Here is an 18,772-nt window from a genome sequence, read left to right on the forward strand (position 1 = left end):
AATGTATTACTCCTTTACTGAATGTAGTCAAATGCATATCTTTTTTCTGTTCCTGTACATTAGACCACGTTCCCAGTATCACCCTCGTTGGCCACCAGTCAGAGTATGGCATTAAATCCATACATGGGTCACATGAGCCCTGGTATCGGCCTCATGCCCGAGCTGCTGCCCAGCACCCCTGTGCTGGTCCCAGGGAGCCCCACGGGCATCACTGTGGGCAACGGCAACACAACTCAGAAGCATGTTCGCACAGACAAGCTTGAGGTATGGCTCCTGCTCTGGGTTTATTTCTGTTTAAACTGTAGTGTGGTAGTTTTTTTTTTTTTTTAAACCAAGGAGACATGTAGAGGATATAAAAAAAAAATCTCTATAAAAAAAAAATCTCTATGATAAGCATCCAATGCAATATCACAGATTTCAGGGTATTACTGTTTATTTACTTTATCTTTCCAAAGAGGATAACATTAAATGAAAAAAGCACTAAAGCAGCAGTGCAAGTATTAAAATATGTGTTCAAGGAAACTGCCACAAGATTAGACATGGGCTTACTGCTATCATCTGATAAGTTAAAAGATCTGTACATCTATATATATATATATATATATATATATATATATATATATATATATATATATATATATATATATATATATATATATATTATCTTTTATGCTTTTTCAGGTGTGCCGTGAGTTCCAGCGGGGCAACTGCACACGGGGTGAGAACGAGTGCCGCTACGCTCACCCAATAGAGGCAGGCATGGTGGACGGCAGTGAGAACTCGGTCATTGTGTGCATGGACTACGTGAAGGGCCGATGCTCGCGGGACAAGTGCAAGTACTTCCACCCACCGGCACACCTGCAGGCCAGGATTAAAGCAGCGCAGCAGCAGCAGGCCAGCCAGAGTGCAGCTGCTACAGCAGCAGCAGCCATGGTGAGATGCAGACAGTAGTACCTAGACTACAACAGTCTAACATAAACATGAAATACACTAAATAAAACAAGGGTAACACATTTACATAAAACCAGCATAAAGGGTTTTTAATAAGGTGTCACTATATACCAGAACAGTGTTTTTAAGTATCTGGATCTTTTCTGAAAAAACATTCTTCCCAAGGACAGATTCACCTCGCCTGGTGAATGATCTAAAATGTGGTCGCCTGGTGAATGATCTTAAATGTGGTCCAAAATCTCCCATGATTTACATCATTTTCAGTTAGTCTTTGTGAGCTGTGGATAGAGACACTATAATTTTAGTAGAGACAAAAATAAAATAAACAGGATCAAATTCATTGGTTTGCATGAGATGGACAAATGGATGTATTTATGTATGTTCTTTTATTTGTTGTTCATTTGCAACATAGTACAGAGTTTAAACGTATTCCCTATCACTCTTTACAGTTTCACAAAGCACTTTGCCTCACCATTGATGAAGCTCTTTTGTCTAAAACATTCTGATTCCCTGGATACTGAGTACTTAGCTGCTCTCCTCACAGATATTTGGATACCCATTTAGCCATTTGAGTCGCTGGTATTTAAGTAGTAAAACGAGCATTCGGGTATTTGTTAGTTGAGAAGACACAAAGAAAAGACCGAATGTGTGGCTGTATTTTTTTGCTGCAGAGATCAGCATTTGCTTTTTGCTTTCTTGCAGGCAGAAGCATGTTTTGCAATGATTAGTTTGCCATATAGTTAATTTTCAATACCATTCAGGCCTCCATTTAAATTCTTCAACTGCAATGGACGCAACCTCGCTTCCTCGGGTTTGCAGAGTAAGCCTATTTTACACCAGAATCGATGTTGTGCATCCACTCCACTTTATGTCTTACACTGCTCCAAACAGATACACAGGTGCAGGTTCATAAGTATTATTAAAAACCACTCCTCCCTCTGAGGAAGTGAAGAATGCATGTAAGGGAAACCAGTACAGGAATTGAGAGCAAACATTTAACAAATGAGACCTCCTTGTTCCCTTAAGTGTGTTTTAAACGTGGATGTTTGAATTCAGATCTACCGGTAGAGACCAGTGATTACACACAAACTTATCCTTAATTAAAACATTTGTGTTTTGCTTTATTTCTGCCGAAACACCAATCATTAAGTTTTTAGTTTTTCAAGCAAGACAGTTTCTAAATCAGCTTTTATTACAATTTGTATTTTGGGGAGAGGCTATATTGTAGGCTCATATTGTAGGCTTTCATCACACACTACAAAAAAATTATAATCTTCGGCATAGCAAGTGTACCCTAGACTACGATTCTACTCTTTATCTCTTTTAGATGGTAAGATGAATGAATTAAGGTGGTATTAGGATTGGGAAACCTTAAGGGTCAGGTGAATGGCATATGGTAGACAAGTCTTATTGGATAATATTAAGTATGCAGTAGTGAAAAGGGCAAATGATTATAGTCAATTCTTGAACAATTCCTGGACTCCTTACAAGTCAGAATGAGCAAAGGTGGGGTTTTTCTTCTGGTCTTATAACTAATGATCATGGTACAAGGTCACAGGCTGGAAATAACAGTCTGCACTTCTATTGTTTCCTAGTAAAATTTAAAACTTCAACTATATATACTATATACCTGTGTGTGTGTGTGTGTGTGTGTGTGTGTGTGTGTGTGTGTGTGTGTGTGTGTGTGTGTGTGTGTGTGTGTGTGTGTTAACGCAGTAAAAAAACGTGTACAGAGATTGTGTTCAATAATTTAGATTCCCTTGTGCATGTATCTATTTGTGTGTGTGTGTGTGTGTGTGTGTGTGTGTGTGTGTGTGTGTGTGTGTGTGTGTGTGTGTGAGAGAGAGAGAGAGAGAGAGATTGGGGGGGGGGGGGGTAAGAGTGTTAGAAGCTGGTCTTTTGTCTTCTCAATGATGTATGGAGACTTTCAGCTCAATGATAAGTTACAAACACCAGCTCTGCAGTGAAGGTGCAGGACGCAAACAAGAGAAAAATGAGTGGATAAGCAGATAAAGCAGAGAAAATGAAATTGTGCAACACCAGCTAACTGCCCGCCTTCTGCATACAGCTGTTTTGCTGCAGTGAGCTCTTCCTTGCATGACACACGCGCTTGTTCTGTGTCCTCTGCAGTGCTTGTCCCATTTTGCCGTTGCAACAGCCGGTATTTTGCAGTCTTTCAGTCTTCCTGCAGGGTGTGTTATCAGGTTTATTGAAGTGTTGTGTCATTTTTAGCTCTCAAGCTTGCCGATCAGCTTGCCACAGTTTCTGTTTGTTTTCGTCTCATTTTGCTTTTGTTTTGGCTATGCTTTCTTTTCCTCATACTGCTTATCGTTTTAGCCATTCATTGATAAACTGATGTTTGTGCCCTGTGTTGCCTTAACATTCTCTATTTTTTTTCCATCCTGTCTCAATGTTATGCTTTAAAATTCCATCTCAGCTGACACCATTCCCACATTTGTTACAGTCTTGTGTGCCTTGTCTGTGTTTGTGCGTCTGTCTGTCTTCATTGAATGGTTTGCTGTCGTCATGCGCTCACTGCCTGCTAACCCGACCACAGCCTGCAGCGCGTCCTCTGAAGCGCAACCTGCAGTCAACCCCTGACCTGGTACTTTTGACCTCTCAACTTTCTTTTGTTTTCTTTTTTTTTTTCCTGTTGATATTTTTTCCGCTATCAAATGCTGATTGTACTCATTCAAGCATTAATATTAAAGGTATCATCATTCACTGTGATTACACAAACACGGTTCAGACAATTACGCAGTATTTGGCTTGCACAAGAAATTATTTATGTTGTTGTAGTGCAGTCTGCTGGTACACTTTCACCTTATTATGAAAGAAAAAATGATGACTTCTATTCCATGTTCCAGTAAATTCACAACAGGAGCAGAGAGAATTTTGTCACTGGACAAAATGGTATTCTACAACTAATAAAATAAAATGTTTGTTTGTTTGGTTTAGTACATATACACCGACCAAGCATATTATGACATTATAACATTATGACCGGTAAAGTAAATAACACTGATTATCTCTTCATCATGTCACCTGTTATTGAGTGGGATAAATTAGGCAGCGAATTAACATTTTGTCCTTAAAGTTGATGTGTTAGCAGCAGGAGAAATGAGCAAGGATAGGGATTTGAGCTTTTACATCGGCCTAGACGATTAAGTCAGAGCATCTCCAAAACTACAGCTCTTGTGGGCTGTTCCCGATCATGGGTGGCCAAGGCTCGGTGATGCACGTGGGGAGCAAAGGCTGGCCCATGTTGTCCGATCCAATGAGCTACTGTAGCTCAAATTGCTCAAGAGGTTATTGCTGTTAATGCTTGATGGGTCAGAACTGTTTTGGCAGCAAAAGGGGGACCAACACAATATTAGGCAGGTGATCATAATGCTATGCCTGATCTGTGGTCCTACTGTTATGCCTGGTTGGGGGATCTTGCTTTGGTGAATGTAATAACCTGAAGTGGTTCAGTATCATATTGCATGCATAATGCAGAAGCTTTGGATGTGTGCTTGCCATGCTGTAGTGCTATGCTTTTTTAGCATAATGTCTTCAATATGCAGATTGCAGTTATGCAATTTACAATAAGTAGCCACATGGTCTAGGGCTATATATAGCTCTGGATGTAAACTACTAAGGGACAGACTCTGAGTGTTTAAACAAAAAAAAAAAAAGATCACTATTCACTGGTTTGTTCTCATAACCTGATAATGACCTGGCCTTAGTTTTTTGTTTTAGTTTTTTAGAATTTCTGGCTTCCCCCTTCTCTCTATCCTCTGTCACATTTTCTCTTAATTTCTAAGGCCCTGCCTCCAGGCAGCATGCAGCAGCTACCAAAGAGGCCCACCCTGGAGAAGAGTAATGGCGCTGCGGCCGTCTTTAACCCCAGCATGTTCCACTACCAGCAGGCTCTGGCCAGCATGCAGCTGCAGCAGCCGACCTTCATCCCCACAGGTAAGTCTCGGCTGTTATTCACTCCATTCACTCCATACACACCCTGTTTAATTTTTGTACACAACAAAGCTCAGCCACAAGAAGTTAGACTTAAATAATATTGAGACCAGATCTTTCACTGCTTGCCCTCTCTCTACATTACTCGGTAGCTAGGTACTCTGCACACATGTCATGCTAATTGATCCACCATAACATACAAAGGCTTTGGTACTGATCTAGTGCCACATCACATTATTTACTTGAGTACAGCTGCTGCAATGCACTGCATAAATCCATCATTAATATTATCCATTCGTATAAGGTAAGTAGATGGGTATGATACTTTTGCAATACTTAGATTTTGATCATACTTTTTAAAGAACAACAAATCACTATTCATGTACTGTATATCCAGGTTATCTGTTTTCTCTACGTAGTGTGATTTAGGACTTGTTTATTAAATGATTTTGTAATGTATTAACCAATTTTAGAGTGATCCACTCTCAAAAGCATCTCTGCTTTTTTTTTGCCTGTGTCACGTGTCACATCTGTGTTGTCTGTATGGCTTGTAATCACAGACACAGCCTTTAATGTCACACTAACTTTGTTGTTTGGTCTCGTCTCTTACTCCTCCACCACCCAACCCCCACATCCACCACCAACCCCCTGCGCTGGGTTCTCTGTACATGGTTCACCAGGTTCCCTGCTCTGCATGACTCCATCTGGAGGCATTGGTAGGTCCCTTGTGAGTCACTTCTGCTCCACAGGTTCTCATAGAGCAGAGCTGAGGCTCTGTGGCAGAGAGAGAGAGAGAGAGAGAGAGAGAGAGAGAGAGAGAGAGAGACCCAAAAACAGCTAAATCAATACGATGCAAAAATGTGCCAGGAACCTGCCTGAAGTCTAATAAGCAGTGAATAATTTCATAATTTGGAGTTGAAATTAAAAAGGAGAGTAGGTATGACATTAAAAAAAAAAAAGGCATCATTTTATTTAACCATGTGTTTAGATATATGTTTTTGACACAGTACTTTAAATACAGGTTGGCTCATGGGTTGAATAGATTTGAATAAATAAATAATAAACAAATAAATAGATAAATATAAAGAAACTTAAATTATATATTTTTTTAGCCAGACACTAGAGTCCCAGGCCTGTGATGTCTGCCACATTATTTGCCACATATCTGCTTGCTTTTCCTTTCCTTGTTTGCTGGTTTATTTTTGTTCTTTGTTAAGCTACTCAGTTCATTTGTGTATGTGTGCTCAAGTATGAAAGTGATGGAGCCACAAAGCTAGCTAGACCAAAGTAAGGCCTTATTCCTAATCCACTAAGAGCGGTTCCTGTTTGTTTTTCTTTGTGCTCCTTTTTTTCTTCCTCCTACTCCTCCTCCTCCTCTCCTCTTCGTCATCTCCCCTTTAAATCTTTGTAGGGCTTTTCAAACCGCCCGGCCCATTGGCAGAGGGCCGCTGGGAGAGGCGGGATTGGAGCAGCTGCCGACCCCCCCACAGCCGCTACCTGTCAGGGCATGGACAGACTGGTGAGGGTAGAGCCCAGGCCCCCCTCCCCTCCCTTTCCAATAAACACACACATACAACACCTCAGCCATACACTGATCATAAGGATGACATCTAGGTCAATGCCCTTAGGCCAAATCAGACTGTCATATGTCCACATATGGTCTGAGAGAACAATTCACTCAAAAGTCTGCCTAATCCTAAAGCTCAGCTATCTCTCCCAAACAAGAATCAAAGAGTTTAATCAGCATTCCCACATATGTGTGTATGCGAGGGGAATTGTGTGTCTGTATCATGTACGGCGCTGTTGCTGTTCGTGTATCACGCTGTATTAGTTTGCTCTCCACCATATATGACTCTTCATACATAAAGAGAGGAACAGGGTCACATTTCCTATGTGTGCCATTTACACACTCATACATCAGTAGGAAAGAAGCTGTTCTTTTAATAGGCTGAATATCAGGTTTATATGTAAATATTAATATGCAAAAAAAAAGGAAATATATTCTCAGATTTTCTCTGGAATGCATTTTATGTGTAGGCTACATTCTCCGCTGTTTATGTCTATTTTATTTTAGTTTTGCTTTTTTCCAACACATTGTCCAGCTCCATCAAAATACAATTATCAGATATATCTGTCTGATCGGATTGTATGACTTTGATGACTTATTTTAAGTGCACAGCTGCAGTACAATAAGTATTGAGCTTAGTTATATTAAGTTGGTAACACTTTATAATAATTTTCAACTTATTTTAGCAACATTTAACAAACAATAAATGATTAAATTACTGGTAAATAGTTCTATTTTAAATAAATATCATTTTTTCAATGCATTACAAAATTCTACACGATTTTCGATTAATTATATCCTGTTAATTGAAAAACCTCAAAGCCTATAATCTAATATTTATTTTCACATGCTAAACTATGTATTAAATATTATGTAATCTTAAATTTGTTTGCATTGAACTGATACAAATCATATGCTCCAAGCATCCACATCTACTTGCAACTAATGCATAACATCAAAACGACCTGTGAATAATGTATTGTTTATTTCTCTCGCGGAAAAGGAACTGAGAAAGAAAACCTATTAAATATGAATGAGACTGTGGTCCATTGCAAGTTCAAAACATCTTGTTTGAACGAAACATTAGATCAAAAATCACTTGATAACTTAAGTAACCTTAGCTTTAGTTTCTCCATCCATAACTCAGAGAGTGTATGATATCATTTGTACAGTTTTCTGGCCACAAGCTTCACTGTGTCAAAGGTGACAATCTGGATTTCTTTAAATCTGGCCAAATAGAACATTATTGTTTTTTTAAATAGGCAGTATTAAGTCAAAAGGTTAATTCTATGGTTGGTGATCTGCCATGATCATAAACAGCACAATCTAATAATGAAATTAATTAATGTAATTGGTCAAATGTTCCGGCAGAAGAAACTAAACAAAAAAAACATCTTAAGTGTTATCGCTATTGTTGATAAAATATCTATTAATGTTAATGGGAGACATAAACATTTTCAAATAGCCCATAACAAGTATACAATGCATGTAAATAAATTAAACCTAGTCCATTGTTAATTGAATGGTTATTTTACGAATGCATCGGATTTTATGTTATAAAGTGTTACCTATACGTTTAACTTGCATGTACTTGGGTGAAAATCATCTTGGCAGTACATAAATGCTACTTGCCATGACTGTTCCACCTCTTCCTCTGGCATATAATGTCATGGTACTCATAACATTCCTCCTCCCCTCCACCTCCCCCCTCTCCCTTGTTTCTTGTCTGACTCGCCTGAAAAAAGTTCCCATGATGCACGGTGCCACCACTTCCACTGTTTCGTCGGCTACGACCCCAGTCACCAATGTTCCTTTTGCCGAATCAGCTGCCTCCAATCAGGTTTGCCCCTTCATTTTGGCCTCTTCTCTTTTCAGCTGTACGGCATCCAGCACTGGTCCACAGACACTACAGAACTTATCAGGAAACTGTTGTGTTAGTGCTTAAGATTAAATTCTAAGTGAAATCTAAGATACCCCTAGGTGTGAATGAGTGCACCCACGTGTGCATGTGGATTGGCATCCCATCCATGATACCCGCCTTGTGCTTATTGTTCCTGCGATCGGCTGTCGATGCACCACGGGCCTGACCAGAATAAAGCAGTTAATGAAGATGAATGAATGTGTAAATGAATGATGATCCTCACAGAACTTTTTGACACAACCGAGAGCAAAGTCACTTTCTCATTATAATGAGCTTCTGTTTTTCTGAGATTGTGATCTGTTTAACATGGGAGCTCTGGCCCTAGGCAACCCACCTGAGCTAGCTGTTTGTGCTAGTTAAACCCAGCAGGAATTAAACTCTCTGTGGACCAGTGCGGAGCCTCTGTGTAGCCCTGTGTCACCATGTCTCTGTGTGTATTCACCTTGCCTTTTCAAATGTCTCCACTCTATGTTGGCACACAGCATCTTCTGTGTAGTTAAAACAATATAGTGTCCATATTCATTCTTTCTCTTTCTCTCTTCTTCTACTTTTTTTTTTTTTCTTTCAGAGTTAGCTTCTGAGTTTAATCAGTGACAACTGTTTGTAGCAATGTTGCTAGCTGGTGTAACTCTCACAGGGCCAGATGTACTAAGCTGTTTACACTGATTTTGACATGCTGCATGAAAAAAAAAAAAACACTTTATATATGAAACAGGTCTATGATCCAAAACGCGTGTGTCATACACACAGAAATATGTGAAGTGTGGCTGATTACATAATTGGTTTCACTTTAGGTGATTATTAGTGATCAGATTTTGGTGTCATTTTGTCAACAGTGTGTGTGTTTGTTCAGGAAATATATAGACTGATCAGCCATAGCTTTACAACCTCTGCCATGTGAAGTTAACAACATTGATTATCTGATTACAGTAGTTTTATAGAGCAAGTGAATAGTCAGTTCTCAAAATGTATGCATTGGAAGCAGGAAAAAAGGAGACTTTGAAAGGGCCAGATTGTAGTATCTAGACGACAGGGTCAGAGCATCTCCAAAACAGCAGGACTTGTGCTATGTTTTCATTATGCAGAGGTTAGTACCTACCAAAATTTCGTTCATGGGAAGACAAGTGATAAAATCAGTGGTCGCTCAAGGTTTAGCTGATGTGTGTCAGGAGCAAAGGCTAACTCTTCTGTACAGATCCCACACTAGAGCTATTGTAGCACATTATTAATCATCACAATGTTAATACTGGTTATGATATAATGCTGGTGTTTGCATCACTTACCTGGGCAAAAGATGGGATGAATGCAACCTGGCAGAGGCAGTGTGATGCTCAGATGTTCTTTTGGGTATCTTTGGGTCCTGAATTTCAGATCTTAGTTTGACACGAACATTTTTGCAGATCAATGGTATTTTTTTGGCAGGATAATTCTCCCTGCCACACTGCAGAAATTGTTCAGAATTAGTCTTGAGGAACATGACAAAGAATTCAGAGTGTTACCTCCAAATGTCCCAGATCTCAGTCCAATCAAGCACCTATGGGATGTGCTGGGCAAACAAGTCTGAGCCATGGAGGTCCCACCTCACAACTTACAGCACTTAAAATATTTGCTGCTAATGTCTTTGTTTCGAATACCAAAGCATACCTTCACAGGTCATATGGAAAGAAATACTCAGGCAATCATGCAGGTGTTTTAGAACCGCTTTTCAGTTGGATGATTAAGTGTTTAAACTCTGACAGCAAGTATATTCAGTTCTCTAATGATAACATACATTATCACATATAACGTACATGTACATACATCTGGCCCTGGGTCCCAGAAGCGACCCAGAAATATTGTAGCGGTGTGTCTGGGATTTTGCTTCGAGTCCCAGTTGTACAATTTGCAGCCATTGTCAGGGTTTATTCCCAGTGTTGCTGTTGCACTAATCAAGAGGGGATGCACAGCAAGTTCTCCATCTCAGTGTAAGCACTGTTTGGCTGCATCACCGAGTGCTTTACCTTCTCCAGCACACTCCAGGCTGCTGATATTGTCGATCTACAGCACAGCCACATTATTATTTATAATAATAATAATCATTTTGTCTAATTTGTTGGTAGCAGCTAATTTGGAGTTTCTTTTCATTTTAATTCTGTGTGTAAATAAAATTCTCTGGTATGATATTTTACCAAATCACAATTAAAACACAAAAAAAGTATCTAGGTACGGCATTGAACTGAAGAAAAGCCTTAATCATTTCCTGTGTTATTGGTTTCTAACATACCTTGTTGGAAGTATGTATATATATATATATATATATATATATATATATATATATATATATATATATATATATATATATATATATATATATATATATATATATATATACACATACATATATATATAAAGTTTAGGATATTTTACATCCTTCTGTTTTTACAGATACTGTTGTTAGACTTTAGTTTGTGGTAATTCAAAGCTAGCCTAACGTCACTTCTTATCCTTGTTTGCATTTGCATATTCTGTGAAACCTGTACCACCTCTATTTCTCAACACTCTGTCTTTTATTTTATTTTTTTTCCCCTCTCTTTCTTCCTCTTATATCCTTGTCATTCAGTAGACCCCGCCGAGGTACTGACTGCTGACCCTGTCGACCTCCACTGCATTCCTGTGGAAACACACCTCTGTCCAATCCCCAAACTGCTGGTGGCGGCGCCGGTGGGCCTGAACTCAGTAAGCCTCGGCCGCAATCTCAGTTAACACACCACTATCGCCATCCCCAACTCCAACCACACCATAGAGACATGAATGCAAACAAACGTGTGCCTAATCAGCGTGTCCTGCAAGGACAACCCTTTCATCCTCTTTATTTGATGCCCCACATCAACAAAAAGTCAACAAAAAGAGGTTTGTTGATGCTAAAACAGGCAATATTTAAGCTAGGACCTTCAACTGTTTAAGGAAGTGTGCCATGATGCAAGGAGACTTAGAAGCATGCAGATGCTGAAACTGAGCGCTCCTTTGAATTCACAGCCATACAAAGTACACAGATTTTAGACATGCACACACATGTACACACACACACACACACACACACACACACACACACACACACATACACACAAAGCTGAGAACAGTGCATCCTCCTCAAATGAGGTCTCAGACTTGGATTATTCGAGTACGAGTAGTAAAGCTGAGGCTTGATGTCACCTGACAGCACACCTGATTTTGCAAAGGCTTGTGTTGATAGCGCAAGAATGTAATGTGCACAATGCTTAGGTCAGAGATGAGTGTTTAAGAGCTTTTTGAAAGCACTTTTTCAAACTTTTCTTTTAATTATAAAGACATTTACGTTTTTTTTTTTTTTTTTTTATTACAGACATTTACACATTACTGTCCAAACAATTAACAACAAAAAAAGAAACGTGACCGGCAAGTAAAATATTTTCGAAATGTGAATTAGCCTCGTCCCTCAAGCCACTGACTAAAACATGGATACCCTTTAAAAGCAAGCATGGCATTCATATTCTCATCCTGTTAATAAGTGAAGCTCTTTATTTAAGTTTAATTCTAACAAGCTGCAATTGGTTGATTAGAGGCACATCACAGGTTTTGTTAGGTTAGGTAGATCCCTGTGCGAATACCCCTCATTTCTTAATGCAATCCCGCTTGAAGCTGAAATGTCCGTGTACTCGCATGTCTTACTATGCATGACGATGTACACTTATCTGCAGAGTCTGATTACAGCCCCATAGCCAGTGCAACACAGGAGGTTTAATAGATGACTAGCTCAGGATGAGTCTGATCACCATACTGTGATAGGCAGTGCCAGCATAGCAGCTGTGGTCGTCAATTGGAGCGGCGCCATTTCAAAGCCCAACTGTTCCTCTGTAGTCAGCAACCCCGGAGCGCATTACTCATCTCCTATAACCTAGTGCTTTTTTCCACCTCCTCATTTCCATAATACACTGATCTGTAGGTTTACTTGCTTTACCAGAGGCATTGTGATATATTAGAGTCTGCCACTGTCTCTGCTTTAGTCTTTCTTTATAGCATGGACAGTCCCTGCCAAAATCCATGGCCCAGTCCCTCCTACTGTGTGACAGTCTGTTTGTCTGTGCTTATTGCTTAGCCCTGTTTGTTACATCTCACAGTAACACGAGATCTTGGAACTGTCCATGCTGCGATATTCACAGTGTGACAGCAACCAAAGCTACACTTCTGGAGTTTCATAGAAGCGTTTTTTTTTTCCCATTTATTTTTTCGGAGCTAATGTGCACGAGTCTTAACGATATACACAGTGTAAGGCGCAAATCTAATTAAGAAACTACTGAATGTAGTCAAATGCTCCCTGAATAAATCACTGTGGGAATCGGAGAGAAATAAATACGTTCACTCACACAGAATCCTGATGTTTATGGTAATCCTGTAAAACTGTCCTGCAATTGCAGCAGTACACTTTTAAAGTGCACTGCTTTGTGTGCCAATGACTCCCAGAGCTGGGTCACTCTGTGCCAATCAGTGGGGAAAAAAAAAAAAAGAATTAGAGTTATTACATGCCAAGGCCCAAATGCAGACTGATTGAAAATGTTATTTCCCCTACAGCTAATGCAATCATTAATGCTGTGCTTTCATTTAGGCATACAATCTTTCCTAATTTCCTAACCTCATACCGCTGTACCATATGATTAGCGCTCCTGTATAGTACTTACGTGCAGACTAAAGGTCATTTATGATCTGATCTACCATGAAACCTTTTATAAGCTTTAATTGGAGTCGACACTTGTTGTGAAAGAGCAAATACAGTGATGTAAGATAAAGCACCAGCCGAGGCCTGCAACATTTCTGTCATTTTTTTTTTTTTTTTTTTTTTACTTCACAGCTCAATGATTTCATCATGATTATTTCCATGTATTACATTTGTGAAATGTGTGTCAATTTTATCCATCTTAAATATTCCCACCACTTATTGTGTCCTTATGTTCAAAAGTCAACAGACTCTAAAAAAAACAAAAAAAAAGAAATAAGGCAGGGCAAAGCTGACTGTCGTCCATACGAGCAGTTCGTTTTACATTTGTGCTAAAAGCAGTAATTCTGCAGGAGATAAGTGGCGAGGTGTAGAGGCTGGGGATCAGCTTTAGCCGGGTTACTGATGGACCTCACATACAAACATTGCCAGGAAAGGGCCTTATATACATTTGAATGTGACATTTGAGAAAAGAAGAATGTCAGTTAAAGCTGGAGGATGCCTGTCTCACCTTTCTCCTCCTCAACAAACCACAACATATTTCAACATATCAAGGGAGTAAAAATCTCCTGATGCCATTCACTGTTGATGTACTATAAAGACATGATTCTAAGAGAATTGTCAAGGACCTTGTTGCTGTCGTAGTTACATAAAAACAGCTGTGCTGTTTTGTCCGGATAGCCACACTGAGGAATTTCGTTGGTCAAACACTGCACCTATTTAAACAAAATATATATATAGGATCTTTTGGAAATAGTTTATTTGGAAAGTTTTATTTTGTGTAGAGGAGACTCTCCAGGCCGAGCGCTCAGGGCCTGTTTTCTAAGCATAAATCAAGTTCGAACTGATTGTCGATATTAATTCTCATTGACATTTAGTCTTCAAGTCTTGGGAAACCGGCCCAAAAAAAAAAAAGTTGTGCTTTATAACAATGATATCAAATAACAAACTAAGCATGAACTGCTCAAATTCAATAGCGTGAACTGAGGTCAAATGCAAAATCAACAAGACAATATACTGTGTTATTGGAGTTTCTGTGTTGTACACAATTTATAAAAATGTTACGGTGTGGGTGTGTGTAAATTGTTGGCCGTTCAGTTGTTTAGGAGTATACTATGCTGTTGATTTGTATAATGGATTATTTCTTGTAGTTGGGTGAGTCTCATTGCCTAGCCAAGGTATAGATCTTTCTCTCTCTCTCTCTCTCTCTCTCTCTCTCTCTCTCTCTCTCTCTCTCTCTCTCTCTCTCTCTCTCTCTCTCTCTCTCACACTCTCACTCTCTCTCACTTTTTTCTCTCATATCAAGAATTATGCCTTCTCCAACTGCTATCCAGCTGGAATTAACAGAGTACTTGATTAAGGAAAAAAAAAAATGCCTCATTTGGGGCTTTAGCATTTTAAGAACACACTTTTTAAGAAGTGCGTATTCATGTGTAATGTAGTTAGATAATCTTATATGTACATATTACTATTGCATTCTTGTTATAGTTTTGGTCACCATTAAGGTCATGTGGCCTTTGTCATTTTTAATGGTACTCTTATTTTAGCTGTTTATCCACATGTTAAGTAAATTTATTGTGAGTTTTTACATTCTGAAAAATGAACACGTTTTAGTTACCTTGATGATTTCTTATCAGTTACTTCTTCGACAGCATAAACTCTCATTGCATGAAAATGGAAATAATCTGAGTAATCTGAAACATAGTTTGTGTAGTTAGTAGTAAATAATAAAAAAAAATATATATCTCTATATAAATATTAATCTATATATACATTTGTATTACAATGATCAGTTCATTGTAACTTGATAGTAAGTTGTTGCTATGGCAACAAAACTACAACATGGCTACCTTTGTGAATCTTAATTGTGAAATTATTTCACACATCAATTGAATTCATGTACAAGGTTAACTTATTCTAAAAGGGAATGTGTCGATATCTTACCTTGGATTAAGAAATGATGCCTATTTTGTATAAAGAAAAAAAAATGATTCCTTAAGTCCAAAGTCCATTTGGAGATGTCATGTTATTATTATTAATTTTTTTTTTTTTTTTTTTTTTTTATGATTTCTTAATTTTTTAAGGGGGTAGTTGTCTGCCTGAAGTCTGATAAGTCAGTGTTGAATCTTTAGAATGGACCTGTTGGATTATTAGGTAAAAGATGGGTAGGATTGATAACCTCTATTGACTGAAAGAGACATTCTGGTGCAAATTATTCACTTTAGGTGGGGAATTATCTTTATTTCTTCTTTTTTTTTTTTAAGGGCTGTCTGGACTGGTAGACACCAGAAAGGATCTTGCAGATAGACTCGTTTTGATGACGGGTGCTTGACTCTTTAACTCGATGATGTCAGGAGCAGAACGAGATGTAGAGTGTAGTAAGCTAGAACTTGAACCTCCTGGTAATGTCTCATTTCTCTCCCTTGCTCTTTAGCCAGCTTTTTAGCCCAGCTGTGCTGGGACCTGCTGTGCCCCCCATCAGTGTACGAATGTGTGTCCTTCACCTCGTTTGCACTTATGTACATAAATGAGTGAAAATATTCAGAATTTATTTTGAATATGCATAGATGAATACAAATATATAGACATATATATATTGAAGAAAAAAAAAACCTGTTCAAATGAAATGACTGTATTCGTTTGGAATACAGGTTAACATCTGTCCTTTTACTAGGTTGTTCAAGAAACATGAGGGATTTGTTTGTATGTTCTTTTTTGCTAATGCCCTTGTTCTCACCATGAGCATGTTGTTGCTTGCTAAAAAAAAAAATGAAAAATGAAAAGATGCTTTATAGTTTGTCATAGTTTACAAAAGAAAAAGCATATTACACTGAGCACTGAGGCTGTTTATATCTGATCCTAAACTGTGTTGGTGGTGTTTGGAAAGAAGCATGGCCCCTGAAATGTATGCAGATGATACTTTGCATCCAAGAAACCAAAGAAATAGCTTGCTTATCTTTCTGGGTTTTTTTTTTATTTATTTTTTTAGTTTTTTTTTGTTTTTGTTTATTTTTGTGAATTGCCTGTTTGGTGCCACAATTCTGCTATTATTAATTATTATTATTATTTACCATGGATCTGAAAAAAAAAGGATTCAAAATATATCTTTTTGGGCTTTTGCTCATGTGACAGCTGTAATGGTGAAGTTCTGCCCCCTGCAGATGTCAAACGGAATAACAGACAGCGACAGGCTTTTTTTCCTGCCTGTAAGAAGGGCTGACCATCTAAATACAGGAAACACCACCATCATCAAGGTCAGATTACAGCAGGAAAGCATTGCAACTGGTTATATGGAGTTTGTTACATTTCTGTATTTGGTTTTCCTCTCAGTGTTCAAACACTCACACATTCCCCCCACCCCCCCAAAAAAACCTGATCGATAATTCTATCTTGGTGCATTTTCTTCAAGACAAATCCTATTAACACATAGCAAAAACCTGGAGATATCTTGTACATTCTGTAATCCACAGTTGCTTTGGAAGCCAAGAATTTTGTTGCCATGGCACTTGTCCTAGTAGTGAGGGAGAGACCGAGTCTTTGTCAGTTCTTGCATATCGATGCACCTTTGGACCACATTCACATGGTCCCAAACCTGACTATAAAACTCAGCACAGGGTTTGATATCTTAAGTCCTGATTTACATGTAGAAATATGAATGCAATCAAAAAAAGAACACTTTTCACCACTTTTGAAAAATAAAAAACAACAATTAACACCCTTCTGCTGTCCACCTTACTGTGCCTGGACATTCTGTGAAGACAGTGCTTATTTTTTTTCTTTCTTCCTCAATTATTTTATTTTATAACCAAGAGAATCCATCACTTGTATTTAATCGCCTCCTATTTAAGTCTGTGTGGAAATCGATGTTGACGGTATTTACATATAAAATGTATGTATAGGATTAAGTTCATATTTATATTGTAAAATGCTATGGATGTAAATGTAAATGCAGTCTCTTGGAGATTTGAGGTTTTCTCCCTTTAAGGGCCGTCAGTCAGGTGTAGATTTCATCGCTGAATAAAAGTGCTTTCAAGCCGAAGCAGTTTATAGAATGTCCACCTTGTTTCGAAGCCATATGTTGTTGATTTCTTTTTCCCCCACTGTAGGACAAGATCTAATTGAATGCCCTGACTCTTTATATGAAATGCTTCTCTTTCTATTTAGCGTGTTGTACTTGTATGTGCTGAAAATAAAAAAGAAATAATTGTGCTTATTGCCAATCCCTTTTATGATTATAGTAATGTATAGAAAATATACATACTTATATGATCTGTTCTTTTTGTTTGACATTTTAATAAAGCACTTCAATGGAAAGCCCAGGGTGTGTATTTTGTGTTTTGAAGAAAAAAAAATAATAATAATAATTTTTTAACACAAACGGGTGAGATCATGTATCTTAAAATGTTCACTAATTATAGAAAAGGTTTTTGGGTTTGATCCTTGATTTTCTTTATGCCATACACCATTTATCCTCAGGATCCTTTCACTTTAGTTTGAAACGGCCTTTTAAAAGTAAGCAACAAATATCCACATGCCTTTATTAGGTTTAAAACAGGCAGAGTTTGATTTGGTGACAGAAATTATTTAACAAATTCCCTAAAAGCCAGGAGTTCTTGTTCACTTAATAGTATAATACGTTTTTGGGTTTGATCTTGAGCTCAGGTTTCTTTTTCTCCACAGACATGCTAGTAGGTAGGTTGGTTATATTTAATTGCCCCTAGGTTTAACCGTTTGCAAAATTGTGTGCACATGGAGCCCAATGATGAACTGGCATCCTATTTAGGGTGTGTTTCAGCTCCATGCTCAATCTACCCAGGATATGCTCCCTGGCCAGGATAATGTTACCCTGATGACCAATAAAAAATATATACACAATACCTTGTCCTGGACATTGAAAGGCCCCACTGGAATAGGCCCAATGTCTCTAGGGTACAATTATTATTTTAATCACATTAATGTCAGTCCCTGCTGAAAAATCCAGCAAAGCACAGTGAGCTGGTCTATCAATATATAAAAACATTTTATCATTAAATATATAGCTTTTCTAATGTGTTTATCAGTGTGCTCTTTCCCCCCTTAAATATAGAACAGTAATAGTTAGTAGCTGGAAGTAATGGTGTATATCTGCTTGACCAACTTGATCTTTAGGTTGAGAATAAACCACCCAGAAGAAATACTCAGACAGAAAACAGTGCCAAAGTCTTCAGCAGACACCATGAAGGAAGGGATGTTAATATGTAATAAATCATACCTTCCCCATGAAGGGGAGTGATAAGGTGTTAGGGTCAGGGTCAGTCCTGAGGATGATCTATTGCATTACTAACATCTACGGCGGTTTAGATGGCGGTGTAGAGGAATCTGACTGCCTGCATAGCAACAGATGATCCAGTCAGTGATTTCCCTGAGAACCCACAAATTCAATGTTGCTTTAAGTGATTTGTGGATTTAGTAAAATGGCCACCTTTTGTATATAACAAACGGATCATGCAACATGCATTAAAGCCGAATTTTCGAATGAAATCGATTTGCTCGCGCTGACGTTACGTCCCAAAGCGACCCTAGCGGACTAGATCGTGTGCTTGCTGGAGGTGCGGAGGCTCTGCGTCCTGCTGTGAGTTGCTACCTTGTGTGTCACCCTCTGTAGTGTGGG

At 38.4% G+C, this 18,772-nt stretch overlaps 1 protein-coding gene across 26 annotated transcripts in view; it reads left to right on the forward strand.

The window, feature by feature from the left end:
- The window catches only part of mbnl3 (muscleblind-like splicing regulator 3), a 44,097-nt gene extending 26,661 nt beyond the window's left edge, over window positions 1-17,436 (forward strand). For 4 of the 26 annotated variants that reach the window (XM_083561716.1, XM_083561705.1, XM_083561715.1 and 1 more), the window contains 8 exons: window positions 64-264; window positions 682-933; window positions 3,509-3,556; window positions 4,758-4,908; window positions 5,472-5,621; window positions 6,317-6,424; window positions 8,218-8,312; window positions 10,996-17,436. In XM_083561716.1, coding sequence (XP_083417842.1) covers window positions 64-264; window positions 682-933; window positions 3,509-3,556; window positions 4,758-4,908; window positions 5,472-5,621; window positions 6,317-6,424; window positions 8,218-8,312; window positions 10,996-11,013 — 1,023 coding nt within the window. In that variant the 3' untranslated portion in view covers window positions 11,014-17,436. Of the gene's footprint in view, window positions 1-63; window positions 265-681; window positions 934-3,508; window positions 3,557-4,757; window positions 4,909-5,471; window positions 5,622-6,316; window positions 6,425-8,217; window positions 8,313-10,992 lie in introns of all 26 variants that reach the window. The other 22 variants (XM_083561710.1, XM_083561708.1, XM_083561707.1 and 19 more) reach the window with 17 other exon arrangements.
- Window positions 17,437-18,772: the final 1,336 nt, after the last annotated feature.

This window comes from Silurus aristotelis, assembly GCF_946808225.1.
Source record: "Silurus aristotelis genome assembly, chromosome: 14".
In the NCBI taxonomy this organism is placed as follows: Eukaryota; Metazoa; Chordata; class Actinopteri; order Siluriformes; family Siluridae; genus Silurus; species Silurus aristotelis.